The 22,502-nt window shown below is 41.6% G+C and overlaps 1 protein-coding gene across 3 annotated transcripts in view; it reads left to right on the top strand.

The window, feature by feature from the left end:
- Positions 1-1,059: 1,059 nt before the first annotated feature.
- Positions 1,060-22,502, top strand: part of flna (filamin A, alpha (actin binding protein 280)) — a 39,281-nt gene continuing 17,838 nt past the window's right edge. For 2 of the 3 annotated variants that reach the window (XM_054779519.1, XM_054779510.1), the window contains exons 1-10: positions 1,061-1,297; positions 4,627-5,084; positions 16,104-16,355; positions 17,313-17,410; positions 18,234-18,381; positions 18,469-18,587; positions 18,669-18,746; positions 19,078-19,240; positions 19,314-19,514; positions 22,238-22,375. In XM_054779519.1, the coding sequence (XP_054635494.1) occupies positions 4,715-5,084; positions 16,104-16,355; positions 17,313-17,410; positions 18,234-18,381; positions 18,469-18,587; positions 18,669-18,746; positions 19,078-19,240; positions 19,314-19,514; positions 22,238-22,375 (1,567 nt within the window). In that variant the 5' untranslated portion in view covers positions 1,061-1,297; positions 4,627-4,714. Of the gene's footprint in view, positions 1,298-4,626; positions 5,085-16,103; positions 16,356-17,312; positions 17,411-18,233; positions 18,382-18,468; positions 18,588-18,668; positions 18,747-19,077; positions 19,241-19,313; positions 19,515-22,237; positions 22,376-22,502 lie in introns of all 3 variants that reach the window. The other variant, XM_054779528.1, reaches the window with a different exon arrangement.

Genomic DNA, 22,502 nt, shown 5'->3' with positions numbered 1-22,502 from the left:
AGTTGGCTTCACCTTCCTCAGCGAGGCACTAGTCATCCTGGAGGTGTGTTTGGGCTCCTTCAGGTTGGAAGGGAGTACGTGCTAGAATTCATATTTGTAGATAGTAAATCCATACCGCTTACAAGCTGTACACTGAATGCTCTACAGTATAGCCAAGTTTTATTACTGCAGTACTTTTATGCCTTGGAAAGATATACTGTGATAAAAATGGCTGCTGAAATGTGAGGGTTGTTTTGGAGAGATACTGTGCCTTCATAAAGACCTGAAGGGAGACAGTGGCATGATTCAGAGTTACTTAGTTTTCTTCCAATAAAATGAATTCTATTCTTGTACCTTGAGGGACACAACTGGACTCCTCATTTCCTGTGATTTGTGACATCACCAGAAATTTGGAATGAGTACAAATCATAAAACTACTGAAAAGCCTTGACTTCACATATGTGCATTTTGATCTAAAGCAGTGTGTTAGTGTAGTCGTAATCTAGATTTTTTTTCTGCTACTTTACCAGTTATTAATTCCTGGAAAACGCCCCATCAGTCTGAAAATATTATCGTGTGTGAGCTCTGGTAATGTAACTTCTACCAGCTCCACATGGATGATGTCACTGACCGCCTGGCTCACAAGCCCAACAGCAAACATCTGGCTATAATTAATACAACACACACACACACACACACACACACACATGCACACCAAACAGGGGTTAGACTAGTTTATAAGTAGAAGTTTTCATAGCGTTTCCAGAGAGTCATCAATTCACTCCCTGTCTTTCTATTTCTTCTTCTTCTCTTCATCTTTTTTCTTTCATGCTCCATCCCGCCTCTCTTCCTTCCTCTACTCCTCCTGTGTTTCTGTCCTCCCACCACTGATGAATTGTAAGCAGAACATTCTTGCCCCCTGAGCAAACACTCAGCTGGGGGGAGCTCTCCGTCTCTCTCTCTCACACACACACACACACCACAGGGTCATGATAAAGGTACGTGCGCCGCACGACGCGATGACATCACACCTTTGAGAGCCTTTAGGCGCGGCTGTGACGTCACTGGTGAAAGAAGAGGCGCGGGGCAGAGGACGAGCCAGAGCAGTCAGTCACACCCCCACAGCCCATCTGATGCTCCACTCGTCCACCAATTAAAGCACTGGACCACAGAAGAGAGTGGCAGAAAAAGAGCGGAGGGACTATTTTTTCGTCTTTTGAGGCCTTTAACTTTAGAAAAAGTCCCATTACCCCCTGCTGAGAGCTCGCGTGGGGAGGAGGACCCACGCAAGACAGGGGAGACACGTACACACACACACGTAAGTTCCCTTTTGAAAACACCTCTTGTCTTGTGTGTATAACTTACTAACGTGGGGGGGTCGTTTCTTTCAAATTCTGGCGTGAGTCAGTGCGACTGTGTGACGCGACCCCACGTCAACCTTCATAACCTTTTTTTGGTTATGTTCAAAACACAACCCACGCACTTATGCGTGCAGGTGACCACGCCGTGGATTTCGTACCCTGCAGGCTGATGCTCACGATCGTTCGCGCTCATACAACAAGTATCTCGTCTCTGCTCCAGTACGTTAACCAGGCTTCATTTATGGCTGCTCACCAAATAAGGTAATCCACGGATCCACTTTTCATCTTGAGTGTATTACAATTTGTAGTGTTGTGCAAAAATGTGTAATGTATGGAAGGACTCACACGCAGTGACTACAGACGTCCATTTGCACATTATTATGACATATCCGAAAGCACCATTGCCAGTGTGGATGAAAATGATCTGGCCTATGAGTCATAGGTCAGATTAGAGGTGGGTCTTTGCTCGTGCTTGTAACTACAATTTAATCTCAGCGGGGCTCCTTCTGCAGTGGGCACACAATGAAATGATTATACAGTATTCAAATACACATTCTAATGTGATATAAATAAATGACAAATAAATGACGTGAGCAAATAATGTCACCGTTATTTTAAAAACCACTCCACTGTTGTCACTTTTATCATGAGTGGTAATTGTCCCTCTTTGAGTTGCTGATGGCGATGTAGATGTGAAATGACTGTGGTTTTCACACACGGGTGCTTTGTTGGATGTTGGTTCATCACAGGCATTTGCTGCGTTCATCATTTCTTCTGCTTGGCTGTGTGGCAGATTGGGTGTGGTTGGCCCGCTGGCACTCATCACAAGGGAGAGGATGCAAGTTAGGACTGAGGAGGGACATGTACTGTATTTTAAAGAATGAACAGTTTAATTGTGTACACTACAGGCACACACACCTGACCTCATGCCCTATTTTCTTATTCAAAACAAGTTTTTCCATCCGTCAGACTTAATTGGGGTCCCTATGCTGCAGCTGAGAAATAAAGTAATTTCCACCAAGTTGCACCTTCATGAACACACCTGTTTGAAACGAAAGTGACTCATAAGAGCATATTTATTAAATGCTAAATGCAACAGTTAAGCACACAAATATTTACAAGTCAAGAGGCCTTCTAGAGGAACTACTAGGCCAGGTGATAATTTATTTCCTTACTGATAAAATGAATTAATTTGTGGTGGTAGTAAAGCAGAAGGTAATAGATATTTCAAAGGAAATAGACTGAATGAGGACGTCTATTCATTTGAGGTGTTTGGAATATCAGGTAATTTTTAAATAAATCTAGTTAAGATAAGCTAAATATAATTTAAATAGTGTCCGTTTATTGTCAGAGTGGTGGGGCGTGGGAAGTTAAACAAGTTTGGCACGGCAAAGCAGAAAAGTGACTGGTTTAAGAGCAGTACAACAAGTAGTCACTAGAGGGAGACAAAAAACAAGCCAAATGCCGTATGGAGGGATCTGGGTCAGCAATTACTGTTTGCTCCGCCCAGTGTTTTGTTTGGTGTTTATTTATAAAATTCCGCTGAAAAATAGGTTAAAAACATAGTTTCACTCTTTGGGCAACGAAAAAGAGAGTAAACATTCTTGGGCCAGAGCTGAGGTCCTCCGCCTCTCTTAATTTGTTTTGGATTTTTTTTGTGGCACACACAATGGTATAACAGGATGGTGCTAGATTGTGTGTGCATATGAGTAATAATAGGACGGTTTTATTGGGCAGTTATTGAGGCTGGGGGCTCCTGCAGGGCTTCTCCGGGATTGTTATGGGGTGAGGGGCATTCCTCAGATTCTCCCTAGACCAGACACACACACACGGACAAAGGCAAAGCATTCTTAACGGCTGAAGGCCACACTGAGCCTGCCGCCATGGAGCTCCTTATTTAGTCAAAAAGCTGCAGTCACATCCCTCCTTGTCTTTACAGCCACTACTGCCTTGTTACTCAAATAACAATCCAAATACTTGAACTTGTGTAACTACTGTAAGTGTGTTAATAAGGTATGGGGGGGGGGGGGGGGGGGGGTCTTGCAAGAAAGAGTGCAGAGGCACATTAGTACGGGGAGCGACACAGACTCCTACATGCCACAGATTTGATGCACTTGAGCGCCAGTTGGGGGTGTTGAGGTTGGTGTTTAGTAACTTCTTTAAAGATAAGACTTCCCACAACAAGTTATACAGCTCACAAATGTACAATTCTGACTGTGCACCAATAATTGCTTTGTCAAAAAATATGTACAAAATATGCACAAAAATATGCATGACTGGACAACAGAATGAAAGTTGAACCAGGACATATAAGTCTGGTTACTCCAGCTTCCTCCCACATCCCAAAAGCATGCATGTTAGGTTAATTGGAGATTCTAAATCAGTGGTTCTCAACTGGTTTGGCTGTGGAACCCACCATGAAAATTTTCAACTCAAATATCTTATACTTAACTAAAAGATGGTGATGGTTTCAGGTTGTGCAAAATAAGAAAGTGTGCCAATACAATGCAGGTTTAATGAACATTTCAGGAACACGTTTTTACCCACTAATTCAAAACTGTTTTAACAAAAAGTGCCAGTAAAAGTTGTCTATAACATTTGGTCTCTACTTGCTAGCTCAGCAGATAGACCGTTGAGTCTTAAGATTAAAAGTTTGACTTTGTTCACAATCTCTAGATACATAAAATGTTTGTTCAAGTTTGACATACCACTCACTTCAGCTCAATCAGATCAATCAGATTTCATGAGATGCACATAAAAGGAACCGGAATTATGACGTCACATAGATTGCGGAAGTGCGTTAAATTGTTAATCACATTTGCATGGGATGACAATAATTAGGGTAATAAAGTAGATTTAGCGACACATGATTAAACTGCTTTGATTGTAGGACGGTTAGCGCATGTTCTAACAGTCGTGAGAACTCGCGCCGTTAGGAAAGAAATGTTGAATGTTCTTGGAAGCAGGTGTGTTTCTCATTTCGGGAGGGATAATGTCGTCAGTTAATCAGGTCACGCATGGCTGCTGTTAATATTAAACCAATGACTATTAGGCTTATTTTTTGCCTCTTTGGGGCGGATGTTTCAGTTTGCTAGTGGGAGAATACGCACCTGGGTTGATAAGGTGGGCTGTCTGTCATGTTTGCCTGGGGCATTTTACTGCTCGCTGCTGCACTTTCGCTAAAAATGTTTAGAAGTCAGACTTAGCGAAATGTTGTGTTCCATGCTATAATAAGTCTTCTCTATGATGTTCACTCTGTTCCACTTGATTGTTTTCTGTCAAACAGACGAGGCGAGTGGCAGTGAGAAAGAAAAGTTGAACAGACTCCACCCAGAAACAAGTCAGCGAACCGAGAGACAGCCGACACCATAAAAATGAGTGGTTCCCACCCCCGGCTCCACCAGAGCGCCGCGCCCGCTCCCAACGCTCTCTCCACGGATAAGGACGCAGAGATGCCCGCCACGGAGAAAGACCTGGCCGAGGACGCCCCGTGGAAGAAGATCCAGCAAAACACATTCACTCGCTGGTGCAACGAGCACTTGAAATGCGTCAACAAGCGCATCGGCAACTTGCAGACGGACCTCAGCGATGGGCTGCGACTCATCGGGCTTCTGGAGGTCCTGTCCCAGAAGAAGATGTTCAGAAAGTACAACCAGAGGCCCACCTTCCGCCAGATGCAGCTGGAGAACGTGTCCGTGGCCTTGGAGTTCCTGGACAAGGAGAATATCAAGCTTGTGTCCATAGGTGGGTCACTTTTTTGCACGTAGGAGAAGCATGCCGAGTACAATGAATGGATTTTACACCTACAGTACATGTTTGTCGGATTTGCATCTAGTTTTTCAACTTTGCTGAACAAAAATAAGGTGACCAATTTAAGGGCAGAAAGTGTCAATATATACAAAAAAACAAGTGTCATCATGCAGGTTAGATGAGGCAACAACATAGTGCTGGGGTTGTTCACGTTTGTCAGTGTTGAGTGAAAATGCAGACTTCCCTTGTGTGCATCTACAAGTGTGTGCATTGCTTTTGTCCCCTCCTCCTCTCTGCATTTGAGGCGCTTTGATTTGAGAGCACTGGGAAAGAGTGGGCCCCAGTTTTTCTGTACCCGCTACCTTGGCTGGGCTCGGGAACTTCAGAGTCCAGTCTTTGTGGGTCAGGATGTAGTTCAGGCACTCCTAGTTGAGAGGAGAGCTGATCCTGGAGGAACACATGCAGACACAGGCCTATTGTCTGTGCTCATGTCGTGCAGTGGGCTGGGGCTCCATGGTGTTAGAACATTGGCTCCTGCTTGGTGACATCAAACTGGGTTGAATGGGCTTTTCCTGGAAACAAGAGTTAACGGTGCAACATGAGTTGGATTTGTAACATGACAAAGTGAATGCAATTATTTTGTGTATTGGTGGCACTGTGAAGGAACAAGAGCGCACACCTCTATGAAGGCCGGGGTTGGTAGATATCCTCCCACCTAGCATAGCAGCTAATTTAAATGAGCGCAATAGAGCAAGAAACTGAGCACACAAATGATGGACAATTAGAAATGTCTTCTGATATCTGATCACTTTTTCTGAATGTCCAAGCAGAGTGGTACATTTGAACCTTCCATACTATTGCACTCCAGTCCTGCAGGTGGCACTAATGCATTTTCATTGTCTTTTGTGCAATTACATTTTTAACAATTGACAAATAAAACTGATAGGCCCTTGGATTACCCCCACCCCCACAAGGCTTTGTAGAAATTGGTATTAATAGTAGTTTTTGAGTAGTGCTGAGTACAAACATGATTAGAAATGCATGCAATAAGCAGGTATCTCACTCCTTACTTAGCCAGCAATATAATCCGTTACATTCGCTGTCTGAAAATGTAGAAGAAAACAGTTGTGTGCACAAGATGGATAGTCTCATCATTTAGGTCTGTCTGCAAGCCTTAAAGGTGGCGATATTACAAATTGGCTGACAACTGCCCCACATTTTAAATGATCAATGAAAAGACTTGCATGCTCTATCTGGATTATCACCAAATATTTAATGGTACGTGTCAGATGCTGGACTTTGACCAAGACAAACATGGTTTTGTGAGTTATGCAGATAAGTGAAAACATGTTTCATGCTTTGTACTTGGCCATGGTAATCAATATCAATAGTTCAGTCATACAAGGTGCGGTTCTGTAGTAGTTCACCTTCCATATTTTGCTCTGTCTACAGAACGTCTGTGGAGAGAGAGGCAGGAATAGGTTGGTGACTTTGAGCAGCTGTGAATCAGACGCAAGTGACATCCCTGAGGGGAATGTCTGGCTCATGTTGTGGTTTCCATGTGCATGTTAACTGTTTCCAGCAGGCAGCAGGTGAGACTGCACGCTCTGAGCCTCAAACCTGGACATAAGTCATTATTTTACCCTCGATGTGAATTAATTTAAAGGACCCTTGTCGTTTCTCATCAATGATATTTCAAGAGATCTCACCCAATCGTATACTGCACGCTTTTTCCTCCCAGACCTTTGACCAGAAGGATCACTGGTTGGTCTTTAGGGGCGTTGACATCAGCTTACTCACACTTATCCAGCTTCTCCTTTTTTGACTCGTCTCATCTGAAGATGAGAGAGAACCGAGCTTTGCACTTGTACTTCCTCCTTTCATTGCAAAAATGGACACACCCTTCCAGCCACCCTGGCCACAACTTGGCACAAAACTGCCATGAGAGCTCAGCATGATGCTTGAGGTCTCTTTCCTTTCTTCACCACTAATCTTGGTGTGCCTTTTTTATATCTTTTGTTTGCTCTTGAAAAGTATTGATCATGTCTATAAAGCATATGTTGCTCAAACCAAGCCAGTAACCCAGGATTGTCCAAGTCAATGTGGAACTACTTTTTTCAAGCTACTGCACATTTAAACATCAAGAAATGCAATGATTGCTTGTCTATTTCCATTTTAATTCCAGTTTTGCTCCTGTCTTTCTTTACTAAGAATGATGTGCTGTGCAGGATAATATGTGTCCTGCATAAGATCAAAGGATGGGCAAAATAATCAATTTAAAGGGACTAAGCGAGTTCCCCAGGTGCCTAGAGGGCACTAACATTTGGACATGCTGCAAGCATTAAATATCCCGCCCTCTTCCTGCTATGAGTACGTATGCTACGCCCAACGTAATACGCGAACGTGCACTAGTTATATTTGTTAGCTAGTGATAGTTTTATTTTGGCAAAGTTTAGCTGCGAACAATGTATAGCAGGGGTCTGTAACCTTTTTCAAAGCTTATTTCAAGCCATACGAAGTGAGTAAGCCAGAGGAATTTTGTTAGTGTCCGCAATTCACATTTTGTTTTAAAAAAAAAAATCACCAAAAAAAGTTAATCTGCATTTTGTGTTTCAGACTGTATTTCTTTGTCGTGTATCTTGTGTTATTAACTGGAAACCTGAATGAAAAACCATACTCGCGGGCGCCTCCTGTGGTCGTGGGGGACTACCTGGTGCCGGCAGCCACTGCATTGGTGACCCCTGGCCTAATGTAGCAACTTGACTGTAAATTGTTGACCGCCTCTCTGAGACTGCTTTTGTGTGTGTGGCCACGCTAAGGAAATCATGAATATCAGCCAGGCGCCACTGACCACTCCTTTTATTTGCCAATTTTTTGTGAAATTGTACAAAAAAATTATATATTTTTTACAATCAGTTCTTTTACAACACTACTAACTGGTGGTGGTGTTCTTATATTTTTTTTGGTGGGGAAAAATCTAATCTTGAGCCAGTTAGTCCCTTTTTAATTTTCTATTGATTCTGTAGAATTGATTGTTGTTTTATTGCGTCTTCAAGTAGTTTGCTGTGTAAAGAAGAAAAACATATGTTATGTGAAGTTGAGTTATAACATTTAAAAAAAACTCTTTGATCACTCAATCAAGGAAATTTAGTCAAATGCCATCCAATAATAGGATCATCTATAGACAACACGTGTGATTACACATCTTGGGTTGATTCTTTTAACAGTTACAATCTGAAGTGCATGCCTACGAATATTGGCAGACTGGTGCATCTTCTAGTATCAACTTATTGGTAGCAGGAATGATCTTTTTTTTTTTTCTTACAATTGGTGCAAATATTTTGATTTGCATTTACATCAAGAAGTGATATTAGGCCAGAATGTCTATCAGATAATAAACCGCTCCTAAGCAACAAACTGACAGCGATTTAATGAAATAAGTCAACATGATGAGCACCCCTACTACATACAATGAAAGCTTATGTTTTTGTCATTGATCTGTTTCAAAAGGTCAGATGGAAATCGAAACGTAGGAAAACCGAATACATCTTTCCCCATAAGAAATAATGTAAATCCAATTAATCTCTTGTAGACACTCAGAAATAGTCACATCAAACACATTTTATAGTGAGTAACTGTAGTCTTACATGCAGGGAACAAAGTAAAATGCGCATAATGCTGTTCCCCTACAACCTGTGTAAACTAGGAACCTCGACAACCTATTGCACAGCACAGATTCTCTTACACTGAAATATGCAGTGCTCTTGAACGCCTCATCAGTGCATGGTGCACAGTGCTTATTAGGAGGAAGACGACAGATATGTGTTGGTCATAATTCTGTGCGTTCTATGAACAAACACACACGCATAATAAAATGATTAAGGGATTCCCTGACTGGAATATGTCTATATAATGTCCCAACTCCTTTTTTTTTTGTTTTTTGTCCCAACTTTTAAAAGTACCACTATCCATTTTTCACAGTGACCGAGTCTCATGTGGATGCTTTGTTTGGGCACTCCATTCCATTAACTATTTTGGTAGGCGCAATGCTTAACCATACGACAACAGAGACAGTGTAGATAATCAAGACATATATTTTATTTTAGCAATAATTTTTGTTGAAAACCAGGGCGTACAAAAGCTGAGGTTCCACTGTATTTCCCATCCAACCTTTTGCAAGTTTGACGCAGTTTGACCTGCCAATTAGATCGTGGCTCTTTCAGCAAAATGTAAAGTTTGATACCAATCACCCTTCTTTCCATATTGTCTGGCGAAGACGTCCTGTGTGCATATTACCACCACCTCATCACACCCATGTTTGAGTAAGCTTAATCATTCCCACTCGGGCATCATCCTGCCTGTATAAGTTAGTTTATTAATTAAATCATAAGCACATCACCAATGTGCTGTCTATGCACTTTCTGTCGCCAGAATCTTGTCAATTAAAAAACAAAGGCTTGGTAACATTTTATGTGACTTGGCCTGCATGCAGGATGTGAAATAAACACAAGCGTGGTGTAACTTGGTAACTGGTTGTTCTCTTGTTGATTGCCTCGAGCACAGCATGCAGGTTGAGACACATGCATGTGTGGCAATAGCCCGCCTGTTTCGCAATGGTGAAATGTGGAGTACATTTCTGAAGTGATGGAAACAATGAAACGTGGTTGCTTAAATGTCCATGACATTTAAATGGACTGGGTGCTATTCCAGATGGACAAGTGGGGTGTGGCCATAAGTGCAAATTGAACTACTCGTTCTAATAATTTAGAGGTCAATGATGCAGTACAATACAATGTAGTTTTGTATTGTACTACCTTTTTAAGAACAGAATTTTTAATTTGCAAGAAATAGTTGGCAAATTGTGGACTATTTTTGATCGCATATGATACATTCTAGTACGCTACATTTTCCTTTTTTCTGTTTTAATTTTCAGCTGGTAAAATTTGTCACAGCAGAAAAGAATGTCTTCTCTGTGTGAGTTACGCTATTCTGGTCCAAATGGAGCACTTCCTGCCAGCTCCTTATCACCGCCATAGCTTCCTGTCTCCAAAAGCGAAGAAGGGGGACTGGTCAAGAGGGTAGTGAGCATTCTCATTCCATTCGGTGGCATTTAGGCTATTGCATTACATCAGAGTTGGAAACATGCCCACACCCCATTCCTCATGCTCAGACCGAGCAGGTATACATAAAGCCACAGTTGGAGAATCACAAACACATTTGTACTATTATGTCATGTAATCATTCTATAGACCAAATGGAAGATAAGCATGGTACTCTGCTGGAAATATGTTGTGCTTTTTGGGCTCATCAATGATTTACAAATGCAAACTCTGCTTGTTTGGTTGCTCAGTGTTCCCAGATGCTTCCATGAAAAACCACCTGATTGAAGACACATGGTATTTATTAAAGCCCCTCGTTCATCATTTTATGCGCTGCCTCCCCTCGCTGGCTCAGTCCGCCTTAGCTAGTCTGCTGCAGCACCCCTCCTGGCCAAAATATCTCCCTTTTTGCCCCTCTACCACAACCCTCAATTTCCCTTTTTATCCTGCCCACTCACTGGAGGGGAGCATATCTTGGCTTGTGAAAAAAAATCTCACACAGCACTTACTCTACCTTTTTTTTTTCTTTCGGCTTTCCTCCCTCTCTGCTTCCCTGTCTTTCCAAATCCCTCCTCCCTACTGTGTAACCAGAGCCCAGGGAATGGGAGGGCCGCCAAGAATCTGTTGCTTCTGCCCTTTTAAGGCTAAAAAACCAGGGGGAACTTTTTCCAGTCAGAGGGAGTGAGGAAAAGGAGAGAGAAGGGAGGGCGGGTGTTGGAGTGGAAATGTCAGAAAGGAAGAGGAGGAAGTGTAGTAGCTCCACTGCGGCTTGTTTAGTGAAGGGAGGTGGAGGTTTGGTAGAGGAAGGACGGAACAACCTGAGAGAGCAGGTCAAAGTGTGAGGCCGCAAAATACATTCTTGTTGCACTATATTGTCAAATTACATTTTTTTTAAGAGTGGCTTAAAAGAGCAAACCATACAAAAATGCCTATTTTTCAAAATTACAAATTAAACAGTATAAAATTGTCTGGCACCTCAATTTGAGTCATGGCTGCCTTGTAGACACGTATGTCTGTCGCGTGCACACACAACAGCAGTCTCAGAGAAGCGACTGTCAGTTTGCAGTCATTCTGTTGTTATGATAGGTGATTACAGTCAATGGTAGTCGTAGCTAATTTTGCCAAATTGCTGTCAATAGCTGACGAACATAATTAATGCACACGTAGGTGTGTGTTAAGTGGGGTGTTGCTTACTTGCTCAGCGGTACGAAGCATGTTCGAACTTTAGTGCCCTCTAGGAAGCCGTGTGACTATTGCAAACCCCTTTTAAGTAAAATAAAAGTGAATACTACTGAAGATTGATTTTATTTTACTAAACAGGATGCAAAGGTCAGGAAAAAAAATATCAGGAATTTAAAAACTTTAGACAGCAAATTTATATTTATCACCAGTAATTGATGAACAGAAGTCTTTCATTTCAATTCAACAGTTCAACTGATTACCGGCAGAACAATTTTACCATTTGTCTGTAATATATATAATATGCTGTGTCCTGCTGCCTTTGTGGATGCTTGCACTCTGAGAACATTGTTTTGTTCTACTGAAAATTTGAAAATGAGAGTTTTATTAGTGTTAAAAAAATAAAAATAAATTAGGGGTGTCCCGATACACTCAGCTTACGACCCAAATTAGGGGTGTCCCGATACACTCAGCTTACGACCCAAGACGATGCACGATATTGGGTTCACGAGAACGAGAGGATATTTTAACGTTTTTAAGAAAACTACAACAACAAAATATAGGACCGGACAAGGGTTGTTGGGCGATATATCGATATTTTTTTTAAATACCGATATTTCTTTTAAGCACGATATCAAAAACATATCATTCATATAGACTGGATTTACGCTGTAACCTTGCTATAGGCGTCATCTCCCGCTAGCACCGTCCTTTGGAAGCAGAGGCTAACATCGAGCCCCGGAACAGCTACCCCTCGCCATAAGGGCCATCTGCAGCTGGCACCAGGCCTCAGAGTGCCTGCGCCCTCACACCTGGCCAAGCAGTGGCTAGCACTGTGCTCCGGAGAAGCTACGCCTCTCACAAAGCACCATCTGCGGCAAATACCGGCCGGGCCGAGGAGTGGCTACATTTAAGCCACATTTAACTGACCAACAACATTTGAGATGTCACCGAAAGGTAAACCTAAAAAAACGACAAACCCAGTTAATGTAAATGATGGAGCATCATCGTTTCCTGTGGAAAATGGAGACAATGAGCTAATTGTACCCTTAGTGCTGTGGAAGACATGCTTAATCAGGCAATAAGCCAACAAGTATTTTTGAGTTGCTGCTGACCTTTAAAAAAATTTTTTTAAACATGGCACTTTGTCATATTTTGTTCTTTTGTGCTTTTGGTATCAGCTGAGGAGTTGAGCATAGTTCAAGGTTTGTTATAAAGAAGATTGGTTATTTTTTTGAATGGACTATTTTATTTTAGCTGCTATTTTTCTATCAGATTTTTTTTTATTTCAATGAAACAACTTTGCACGCATAGTTGACTTTGTCTAAACTCACTTTGTGGAAAAATATCGATATTCAACATAAATATTTTGGGATATGAGTTTTGGTCCATATTGCTCAGCCCTAGACTGGACAAATATACTTTTATTTAACTCAGCTACAAAATAATGCAGATGCATTTTTAAATAAATGTTTTATATATTTGCATGCATGACTTACGCATTATGCTTTTAATGTGCTTTTTTAATGCTTTTAAGAGTGCAGGAAGTAGTGAATTTCCGAAAGTATCACGTTTTATTATAACTCGTATGCAGCATTCGTGGTTTGATTTGACAAATCTTAAGTAACTTTGATCAAATGTAGAATTACTACAGTTTCTGCTCTGACATTAACACGGTGGCAGCTGTTCAACTCAAATGAGGGGAAAAAACAGCCACACGTCATGAGCAAGTGATGCTGGTAACGCCGAAGTAGGTTGAATTGCAAGATTTATAGTGTGCGTAAAGCACTTAATGCGCTGTTCCAATCCCGCCTCGTGCCACTGCCATATTACGTGTATTATCGTTCACAGTAGCGATGCCAATTAACTTCTAGCTGTCCTGTTCTCATGATACAGCTTTTCTCTAAACGAGAAATATCATCACGTTTTAATCTCTGACACCCCAGTAAAAATGCCTTGCTCAATTTGATTACTTTATCCAAAGTGATTGGCTCTATAACACAAGAATAAATGACAAAGCATGATATTACACATTAGAAATTGTACACTCACTCAGTGAAAGCAGTGAGAGATATGAACTGTCTCTTTCAGTACACCAGTATATGATGCAGAACTTTTTATCCTCACTGCGCTTTCCCCTGCCTCTCCCTTTTGGGTCAGATCAGATGGGGTCAAGGGTTGCAGTGATGTCATTGCTGTGACGCCCGAGTGGAGGCTGCAGAAACAGACCAAAAAGTTGAGTCATGGGAGTTTTTTGGAGGGGAACGGGACAATCTTTACTGATGCTCACACGCACACATGCACTTGGGGGGGTATGAATCAGCACCGGTGTGGGGCGGGTGGGGGTGAGTGTGCAGTAGTCTGTGTCCGTATATGGACTCCGTCTGAACTGGTGTGGTCTGCCGGGAATGCTGGCACATTCCTAGAATGTTTAGTGGAGAGAGAGGCATGTATCAAAGAACAAGGCCGGTTAAGTGAAGTGTGAGCTGCTTTACTTCCCAACAGAATGGATGATGCTTTATGACAGTTGACTGCTGCATCAAAACATCACAATACAGGATTTTGCTCTCAAGAAGAAAAAATATAATTTGTAACAACTTTATTCGTGGAAACTCCTGTTTTAAGTACCTCGACCAAGGAGGTCTACATATGTTCTCGTAACAATTTTTCCAGTTAGCGTACAATATGCCGCTCATCTTGTCATGTTATTAATACACTGCGTGAGTCCAGTTGTGTTCTTACTGTATTTTTATCACAAAACATTCTTGTTAGCAGCCTATTAGCTTGCTACTACATGGACCAACCAGCTGACTTTGGGCGAGAGTTAAGGTACACCCTGGTATGGTCATCAGCCAGTCGCAGGGCCACATATACAGTACAGTAGACAAACAACCATTCACACCTATAGACAATTTATAGTCTCCATTCAACCTAAAATGCATGTTATTGGAATGTGGGAGGAAGCTAGAGTACCCCGAGAAAACCCACGCACATATGAGGAGAACAAACTCCACACAGGGATGCCCAAGAACCCTTGATCTCCTGATCATGAGAACTACAAACCCATTTGTTATAATTTCTTGTGGTTATTTAAATACCTTTGCGACATGTTGGCTATTAGAGGGGAAAAAGAAGTGGATCTGAATTAACTTCCTTTTATTAAGGTGCACAAGTGGTTCTGTTTCTGTTATAATTCTACTGTAGTAGGTAGTGATGGCGTGACACCCTTTTTGCCTATCAACATTCCTACTACTTGTTACAACGTGTGGTATATTTTTCTGCTCACAACCTTTCATCAGTACAAAGTTGTTGTTTTTTTTTTTTTTCATGATCGTTCATCACTATTCTATTCTTTTTCTATTTTTTTTTTTTTTAACCTCTTGGCTTGTGTCATCACCTCTTTTGTACCACCAGTGAATTTCCACAAGGTTACTATGGCGATCCACTCATTCAGAGTTCCCATGGTGAAGGCTTACTCAAGCAGGCCTCTTTGTCTAACTCTGCTCTAATTTATCACCATGCCAAGCGTATTTTTCCACTGAGTGAGTTGACCAGGGGTAACTGTACGCAATAATCACGGTTTGGTACATACCTTCTGTTTTAAAGTTGCATTCAGCTCATTTTCTGTTCCGTTATACAAAAAGCTGCAATGTGCTAGCAGGCAATTGTCCAATATACATTTGCTGCTAACTGTGTTAATTCCTGTTCTGAGCTATCTCACAATGAGGTCATCTACTGCCATTTAATTTTATACACACACAGCTGTCTTCAGACATGGACTCATGTCTACTAGCAGAACTACCTTCCAATACTGTCTAGACTCCAGTGATATCACAACTTTAACTTTAAATCCTTATGTCGACCAGAGAAGTCTGATTATCATCAGTTAGGGTGCACACACACACACACACACACACACACACACACACACACAACACGCTGCCTCACCCTTTCCTCAAGGCTTGGCCTAAGGTTTGAGATCAAGCCTTGCATGCACATGCATGTTTTATATAATATTTGTCTTTCTCCTCTGAACACATGAAAATGCCTCAGTGCCATGCAGAGCAACAGGATTTAGGTTTTAATAAGGGCTTATGTGACATTGTTACTAGGTGCCTGTGGCAAAATATACAAAAAAAGTCAAATATTTCCCCAGAGCAACATGTTTTGAGAATGATGTTGACTGTATTTATATTTATCAACTTTCATGCATTTGCCAACATACTTCCATGGTTTGTCCCATCACCAACCACATTAATCTTCACTTATAAGTTGTATTACAGCTGCGAACAGAAGTGGTTACATTTTTCTTGTGTCTGTGCAACCCTCCTGGTTTAGCCTCCACCCTGGAAGAGAGGTGGGAACACTAGCTGTCGAGCTAACTTTGTTTGTCCAGTCTGAAAGTCAACCCGGTGTCTAGCACGACTCTAAGTGTCAGGAAGTGAAGTTTACCAACACCTGCACAGGCACACTGGATGGCACCCGTTACATTTGGATATTTGCTTTTTATTTTTTGCTGTCAGTATGACAGTTTTAATTTGCGATGTCCCGCCTTTGGTAGAAGGTTGTGGTGGAAGACAACTTTTGAACAATCACCTTGTACATTAAAAGTTTGATGATCTTTTTCGGTAAATGTTTTAAACTTCCCAAAGAACTTTGCCTTCTCTAGCTGTTTTTGTAGAACATGACCATGATTTGTCAATCAAGACCCCCATTTTGTTTTTGTGGACTCCAGACTCTAAAGCCATCGTTGATGGGAATCTGAAGCTCATCCTTGGTCTGATCTGGACCTTGATCCTGCACTACTCCATCTCCATGCCCATGTGGGATGAGGAGGAAGAGGCAGATGACGGCAAGCAAAAGACCCCCAAGCAGAGATTGTTGGGATGGATCCAGAACAAACTGCCCGAGCTTCCCATCACCAACTTCAACCGGGACTGGCAGACTGGTCGGGCTCTGGGAGCTCTGGTTGACAGCTGTGCTCCAGGTGAGTGTGGAGAGGGGGGTATTTTGGGTTTACTGAGCTTTGTAAATGTTTGGGATGTTTGGCATACTTACGGATCACTAATTGCCTCAAGTTGCAGACAAGGTTTTAAGCTTTTTTTGTTGCCCTGCAGCAAAAGAATATGTCAAATAACTGACCGGGGAATACGTATTCACCATGTAAATTTATGAAGGAATTACAATTCCCTTTTCAGCTAGGTGTGAGAAATAAGCACAGAGCTACAATGCTAAAGAAAGAATAGATGCTTGTGTCCCTGATTAGTGTTGCTGGTGTGATGTTGAGATTCAAGGTCAGACAAAAACCAAAGACATTTTTCCCTGTTGGGAGCGATGTAAATCCAATTAAACTGTTCCAGACACCCCAAAATATTAACAAAATATATTTTATAGAGAATTAGTTTTGTTTTATATTCAGAAAACAATAATAAAAAATTATAAATGACAAATGAAATGGATAACTAAACATTTAACATCACTTTTATTGAAGACTTGTTGTCAAAAATGATGAACAGTGGAGCGAGAGGAGGGGCGAGGGGGCCATTTTCATACTTTCAATAGTGTTTCTCGCCTTTTAATCAAATTTGTGGCACTCACAACTTTCTTTGGCCCCAATATTGGGTTATTTAGTACCCGCATGATTAAAAAATACAAAGCAACAGAGGATGCTTTCTTTGCACACTCGATTTCACGTACAATAACCGAGGCACTGTATGAAGACCGGGGCAAAAGGTTTGTGAAAATATTCATCGTAAACCAAACCATACAAAAACTGATGTGTTCGAAAACCAAGGTTTGAATGTATTTGATATTTTTAAGCTGCTTGATGATGATCTGAAATGCATTACTTCACATTACTAACCTCTCATCCACAAGCTCTACATATAAGTGCATTTGATGCGGATACTGCACGGCTCCTTTAACCTCTGCTTCTCACCCTCAGGTCTGTGTCCTGACTGGGACCAGTGGGATCAGACTAAACCAGTGGACAATGCCCGTGAGGCCATGCAGCAAGCTGATGACTGGCTGGGTATACCACAGGTAAGTGAATATGGGTCAGCCTGTATAGACTTGCAAACTAGATATATTGCATTTTTCCTCTTATAAGCACCAATGCGGCACACCCTATTATATGAGCAAGAAAACACACCCTTGCTCACTGTAGGAGGCCCAAAGGTTTGGTTGGTATAGCAACCACCTATTAATTGGGATGGATGTTGGCTTATCATCAAGTATTAATTTTAAACAGTACGGGTCAATTAGAGGTACATTTAGTCTGAGTTTAAAAAAAAACAGCTTTTTTCATTTTAGAATTGCTTCACAATTGCTTCGCTTAGCTTATTTTTTTTATTTTATTTTATTTTTTTACCTTATTGCGTTATGAGATAACTTAGTTTCTGACCAGTTGAAGTTATTATTGCAATTTTAAAAATGCATAATTTATTGTTGCTGTGGCTGCGACTGACTTGTTGCATTGTGTTGACTGGCACAGAACTGGCAGCCGGCAAACCTTTGCGTGCTCACATTTGGCTCTGTGGTTCACACTGCCATTTCCGCCCACTTCTATGCTTCTGCTAAGAAGAGCCCTTTGTCTGTTCTTTGTGGACTGTCACATAAAAGACAAGAAAGCATGTGTGTGTTTGAGTGGGTGCCTTCTGGTTTGCGTGATAGCATGTTGCAGGTGCTTCCCACTAAAGTGCAGCTATTTACTTTTGATCAGTGAATCACAACATGATTCCCCCACACACACACACACACACCCCCACACACACACACATTAAGTTCTTTGGGGCTGTGCAGCTGGAGGCTTTGATCAACAAATCCGTAAGTGAGCATGGTGAAAACATTGTTTTGTTCCTCTTAGGTTATAACCCCCGAGGAAATTGTGGACCCCAATGTGGATGAGCATTCAGTCATGACTTACCTGTCCCAGTTCCCGAAGGCTAAACTGAAGCCTGGTGCACCACTACGACCCAAACTCAACCCCAAGAAAGCTCGTGCTTATGGGCCAGGTAAAAACATACATTTACACATATACAGGCATATGCTGTACTTGATTCCCAAGGAAAGCTAATGAAGACCACCTCTCTTCTCTGCAGGCATCGAGCCGGTTGGCAATGTTGTGATGAAGAAAGCTGTATTCACTGTGGAGACAATCAGTGCAGGAATGGGAGAAGTGCTAGTTTACGTGGAGGACCCTGCAGGACACAGAGAGGAGGTGAGACACTTGTACCCTGAATCACATGGCATCACATGGTAGTGTAATATTTTTAAATACCATATTATCTTCAACCTCCAGGCCAAAGTGACTGCTAACAACGACAAGAATCGCACATACTCTGTCTTCTATGTCCCTAAAGTCACAGGCACACACAAGGTAAGACTGAGGCAACTGGAAGTCCGTCCATGCATTTTCAATAGCATTTATGTTCAGGGTCACATGATCTATCCCAGTCAAACATACACAACCGGTTCTCACTATCACAGGCATATTTACAATTTGGTGTCCTGAGTGAACCTAATGTACATGTTTTTACACGGTGGGAGGAAGCCTGAGTACCTGGAGACAACACATACAAGTACAAGGACAACATGGAAACTGGCTGATTGGATTTCATTTAAATACTAATGCACCTTCTTAGGTATTTAGTTAATGAATCCTTAAGTATTAAGATACACTTTTTTCTTTTTGCTTTGACATTTTGCAGGTGACCGTGTTGTTCGCAGGACAGCACATCTCCAAAAGCCCCTTCGAGGTGGAGATTGGCATGGCTCAGGGAGACTCCAGCAAGGCCACAGCCCAAGGACCCGGCTTGGAGCCCACGGGGAACATTGCCAACAAGTCCACTTACTTTGACACCTACACGGCAGGTAATATATAACATGGATTGAGAGTAAGGTACAGAATTAGGTAAAGGACCTGACATTTTCACCCATTCAACAGGTGCAGGTGTGGGTGAGGTGGAGGTTGTGATCATGGACCCTGCAGGGAAGAAGAACACGGTAACCTGCAACATTGAGGACAAGGGCAACAGTAGCTACCGCTGCACCTACAAACCAACCCAGGAGGGCCAACATACCATCTACGTCACCTTCGCTGGTGGTCAGATCAGTAAAAGTCCCTTCACAGTCAACATTGGGGAAGGTAAGATTCCAAAAGTCAAGCCTATACATTAAATGTCACAGTTTAGTGTCACCACTATGTTGCTTCAGCATCTTTTGTGACTTCATGTTTGTCATCACTATCGACAATATTTTGAATACTTGTTGACTCTGCAGTTGTCTTTTTTCTTTTTCTTTTTCTTTTTGTTAAAATTTTTTTTTAACACTTTGCTGTCTCCTGCCTGCCTGTGTGCTGGATCTTCCCCGGCATCTTCTCTCTATTAGAGGCCTGGCGGCATCTGTCCTCTCAAAGGAGTCACCCCTTCCTTCTGCTGTCATTTCCTGTTTCCCGGGATCTCTCTGGGGTACTCAAATGTTTCTGTGTGTGTATCTTTGTCTTATTGTATCACTGTTTTTATAAGAAACCAAAATTAAAACCGTCTTAGAGAGGACTATTTGACAGCGCAATTGGTCTCAAAGATGACTTTAAAAATTAAACATTTGAATTTAAATCGCTTAATTTTTTAAGGTGCGGGGCTCTATTGGATTTTGCCACTGATTGTCCTCACTAAGATTGCAATGCTGAATAATGTTGTATGCATGCGTGCTTAAGCTGCATGCGGAATTGCATTTCTTGTCACAGTTTGAATATAAACTATCTGCCTGTATAAAGCAAGGTCTAAATTCACTGGCTTCTTTTACCTTCCTTGAGAGAATTCCACACCTCCATGAGGAAATACTCTTCTTCCTGCAGTATAAGTACATGCAACAGACTGTCCTTAATAGGACACTCTCTCCATGAAACAGTTTGAATTCTATTTGTTTCAGCTCAGTCTATCAGCACTTTATATAATGACATCAGCCACTGTTATGTACCCACCCCTTTGACAAGCTTCTAATCCTTTTCTATCATCTATTTCAAGGGTCAATGCACATTTGTCTAAAACAAAAGTTTTCTTAAAATATACTGTCATGAATTAAACACTAGAATTTCCATACTATTACAGTTATGAATGATCATACTGCTGCATGTACAACCTTGCATTCAGTTTATCAGGAACTGCACAAGTATACCATTTTGACATTTTAGGAGATAAAAAAAATCCATGGAGTAAATGGGTTCTCCATTATGTTAAACAGATGGTCACTGTACATACTGAACGTGCCACAGCATTTTTATATTTCCACTATTGGGTCTGTATCTGCCCCCTTATCATATAGCTTGTTTCCTCTAATCACATCCTACTGTGAGTCAGCTGTCACTATTTTATACATCACTAGGAGATATGAAGGATGTTCTATTTCCTGTGTGGTGGTCAAGGCCCACATCCTTCTGAAGCTTTAACAACTCACACAGGAGAGCCGTGGAGCGCAGACAGAAAGGGAAGAGGCACAATTCCAAAGCTTTCTAGCCGCAGTAGAACACTATAGAAATAAAAAGGAGAGAAATGTGTTTTTGATATGAGTAAATAAGCCATGTAAGACATAAATAAGACTTTTGTGTTGCTACACTGTATGTGTTCCCTAGGGGAGAAGAGTGAGTGGCGAACAGGAAGTGAAGTCAGGGGTTCAGAGTTGAGTTTCAGCAGGCTGTGTTTTTATAAGAGGTTTCTATTAGGGATTATTGTGCCGGTTGTGTGGTAATTCAAACCTGCAATAAAAGCATGTCGTTACAGCGATCAAGTCTGGTGATTGTGTCTCACCGATCATTACAGTAACATTACTGACACCTAGTGACTGGTGTAGAATGCTATGTCAGCGTCTTTGTGTGAATTTTGAATGCCTTATATTTGTATTCTAGTTAGCCACTTTATGCTTGAAAATGCTTAATTTAGGCAAAAAATGTGCAACATTATCTTAAATATGCATGTTTTGACTTATTCAACCATGAAACTGTGTTTTATTAATATATTTTTCATGCAAGTGAAGCCGCAAAATTTGAACCGTGAAGTGGTGAGGGAAGACTAGTTCGAATTCGGCATGAAACTCCTCCCAGTCTGCTTACCCGTCATACATGCGAGTCTTAATTGTGGGCAGAATTCCCCCATGCAATAAAACATGAGCTGCAGACAGTGAGACTCTGTCTCTTTATGATGCGCTCTTCTCCCACAGATGTCTGCAGCGCCCCAACATTTCCTGAGCCACGGGCGGCATGTTAAGTCCCCACTCGATGTATTTCCCCTCTTGCTCAAGCTTGACAATGTCGCCCATAAACATGGCATGCACCTCGTGGTGGCATAGCAAGCAAATAGTGCACACACAATGTGAGGTGCATTCACGGACATCGGGTTATTACATGATTTTGGTTGTTTTTTTGTTGTTGTTTTTTTCTCCCTGGCAAAGACCTCAACCCACTAAAAACGGTCCCCACCAGTTGAGAATCACTGTCCTAAAGGGTCTCTGACCTGAGGTAGCCAAGTTATCTTAAATGATTGGTAAGTACACATTCTCACCAGCAAACAAATCCATGAATCCTGAAATATACCAAGATTATTTCAGAGCACAGATTGCAAGAGGTCCAACACAACATGGCTCGAGGTAGTTGAGGTCAGATTGGCATGCTGGTTCTCAGCCTCGTCAGAAAAATTAACCAATATTTTGTTGTTTCTTGTCTAAAGATAAAGTAAGGTACATTTATTTAACTTTATATCTGTGCAATTCAGTGTGTAGCTTTGCAGGGATTATATGCCTTTTTCTGTGGATGCATTGTGCCTTATTGTCAGAATACCCAAGAGCTTCTCTCACTTTGTATGTGTGTCTTTGCAGCATGCAATCCCAGCCTCTGCAAAGCTAAGGGCCGTGGTCTGCAGCCAAAGGGCTTGAGGATAAAGGAGACTGCAGACTTTAGGGTTTATACCAAAGGAGCCGGCACTGGAGAACTTAAAGTCACTATTAAGGGGCCCAGTAAGTTTTTAATAGTTCCCTTTATTGCAACATGTTGCAGTAGTCACCTTCTCTAAAGCTTTTGCATTTTTTTTGTTTTACCTAAGTTGCATTGTATTTTAAAATAGGGAATTTAAGATTAAGGTAC

This window comes from Dunckerocampus dactyliophorus, chromosome 1 (genome assembly GCF_027744805.1).
Source record: "Dunckerocampus dactyliophorus isolate RoL2022-P2 chromosome 1, RoL_Ddac_1.1, whole genome shotgun sequence".
Taxonomy (NCBI): Eukaryota; Metazoa; Chordata; class Actinopteri; order Syngnathiformes; family Syngnathidae; genus Dunckerocampus; species Dunckerocampus dactyliophorus.
Note: the sequence above shows the minus strand (reverse complement) of the source record. Positions and strands in the feature narration are given on the sequence as shown.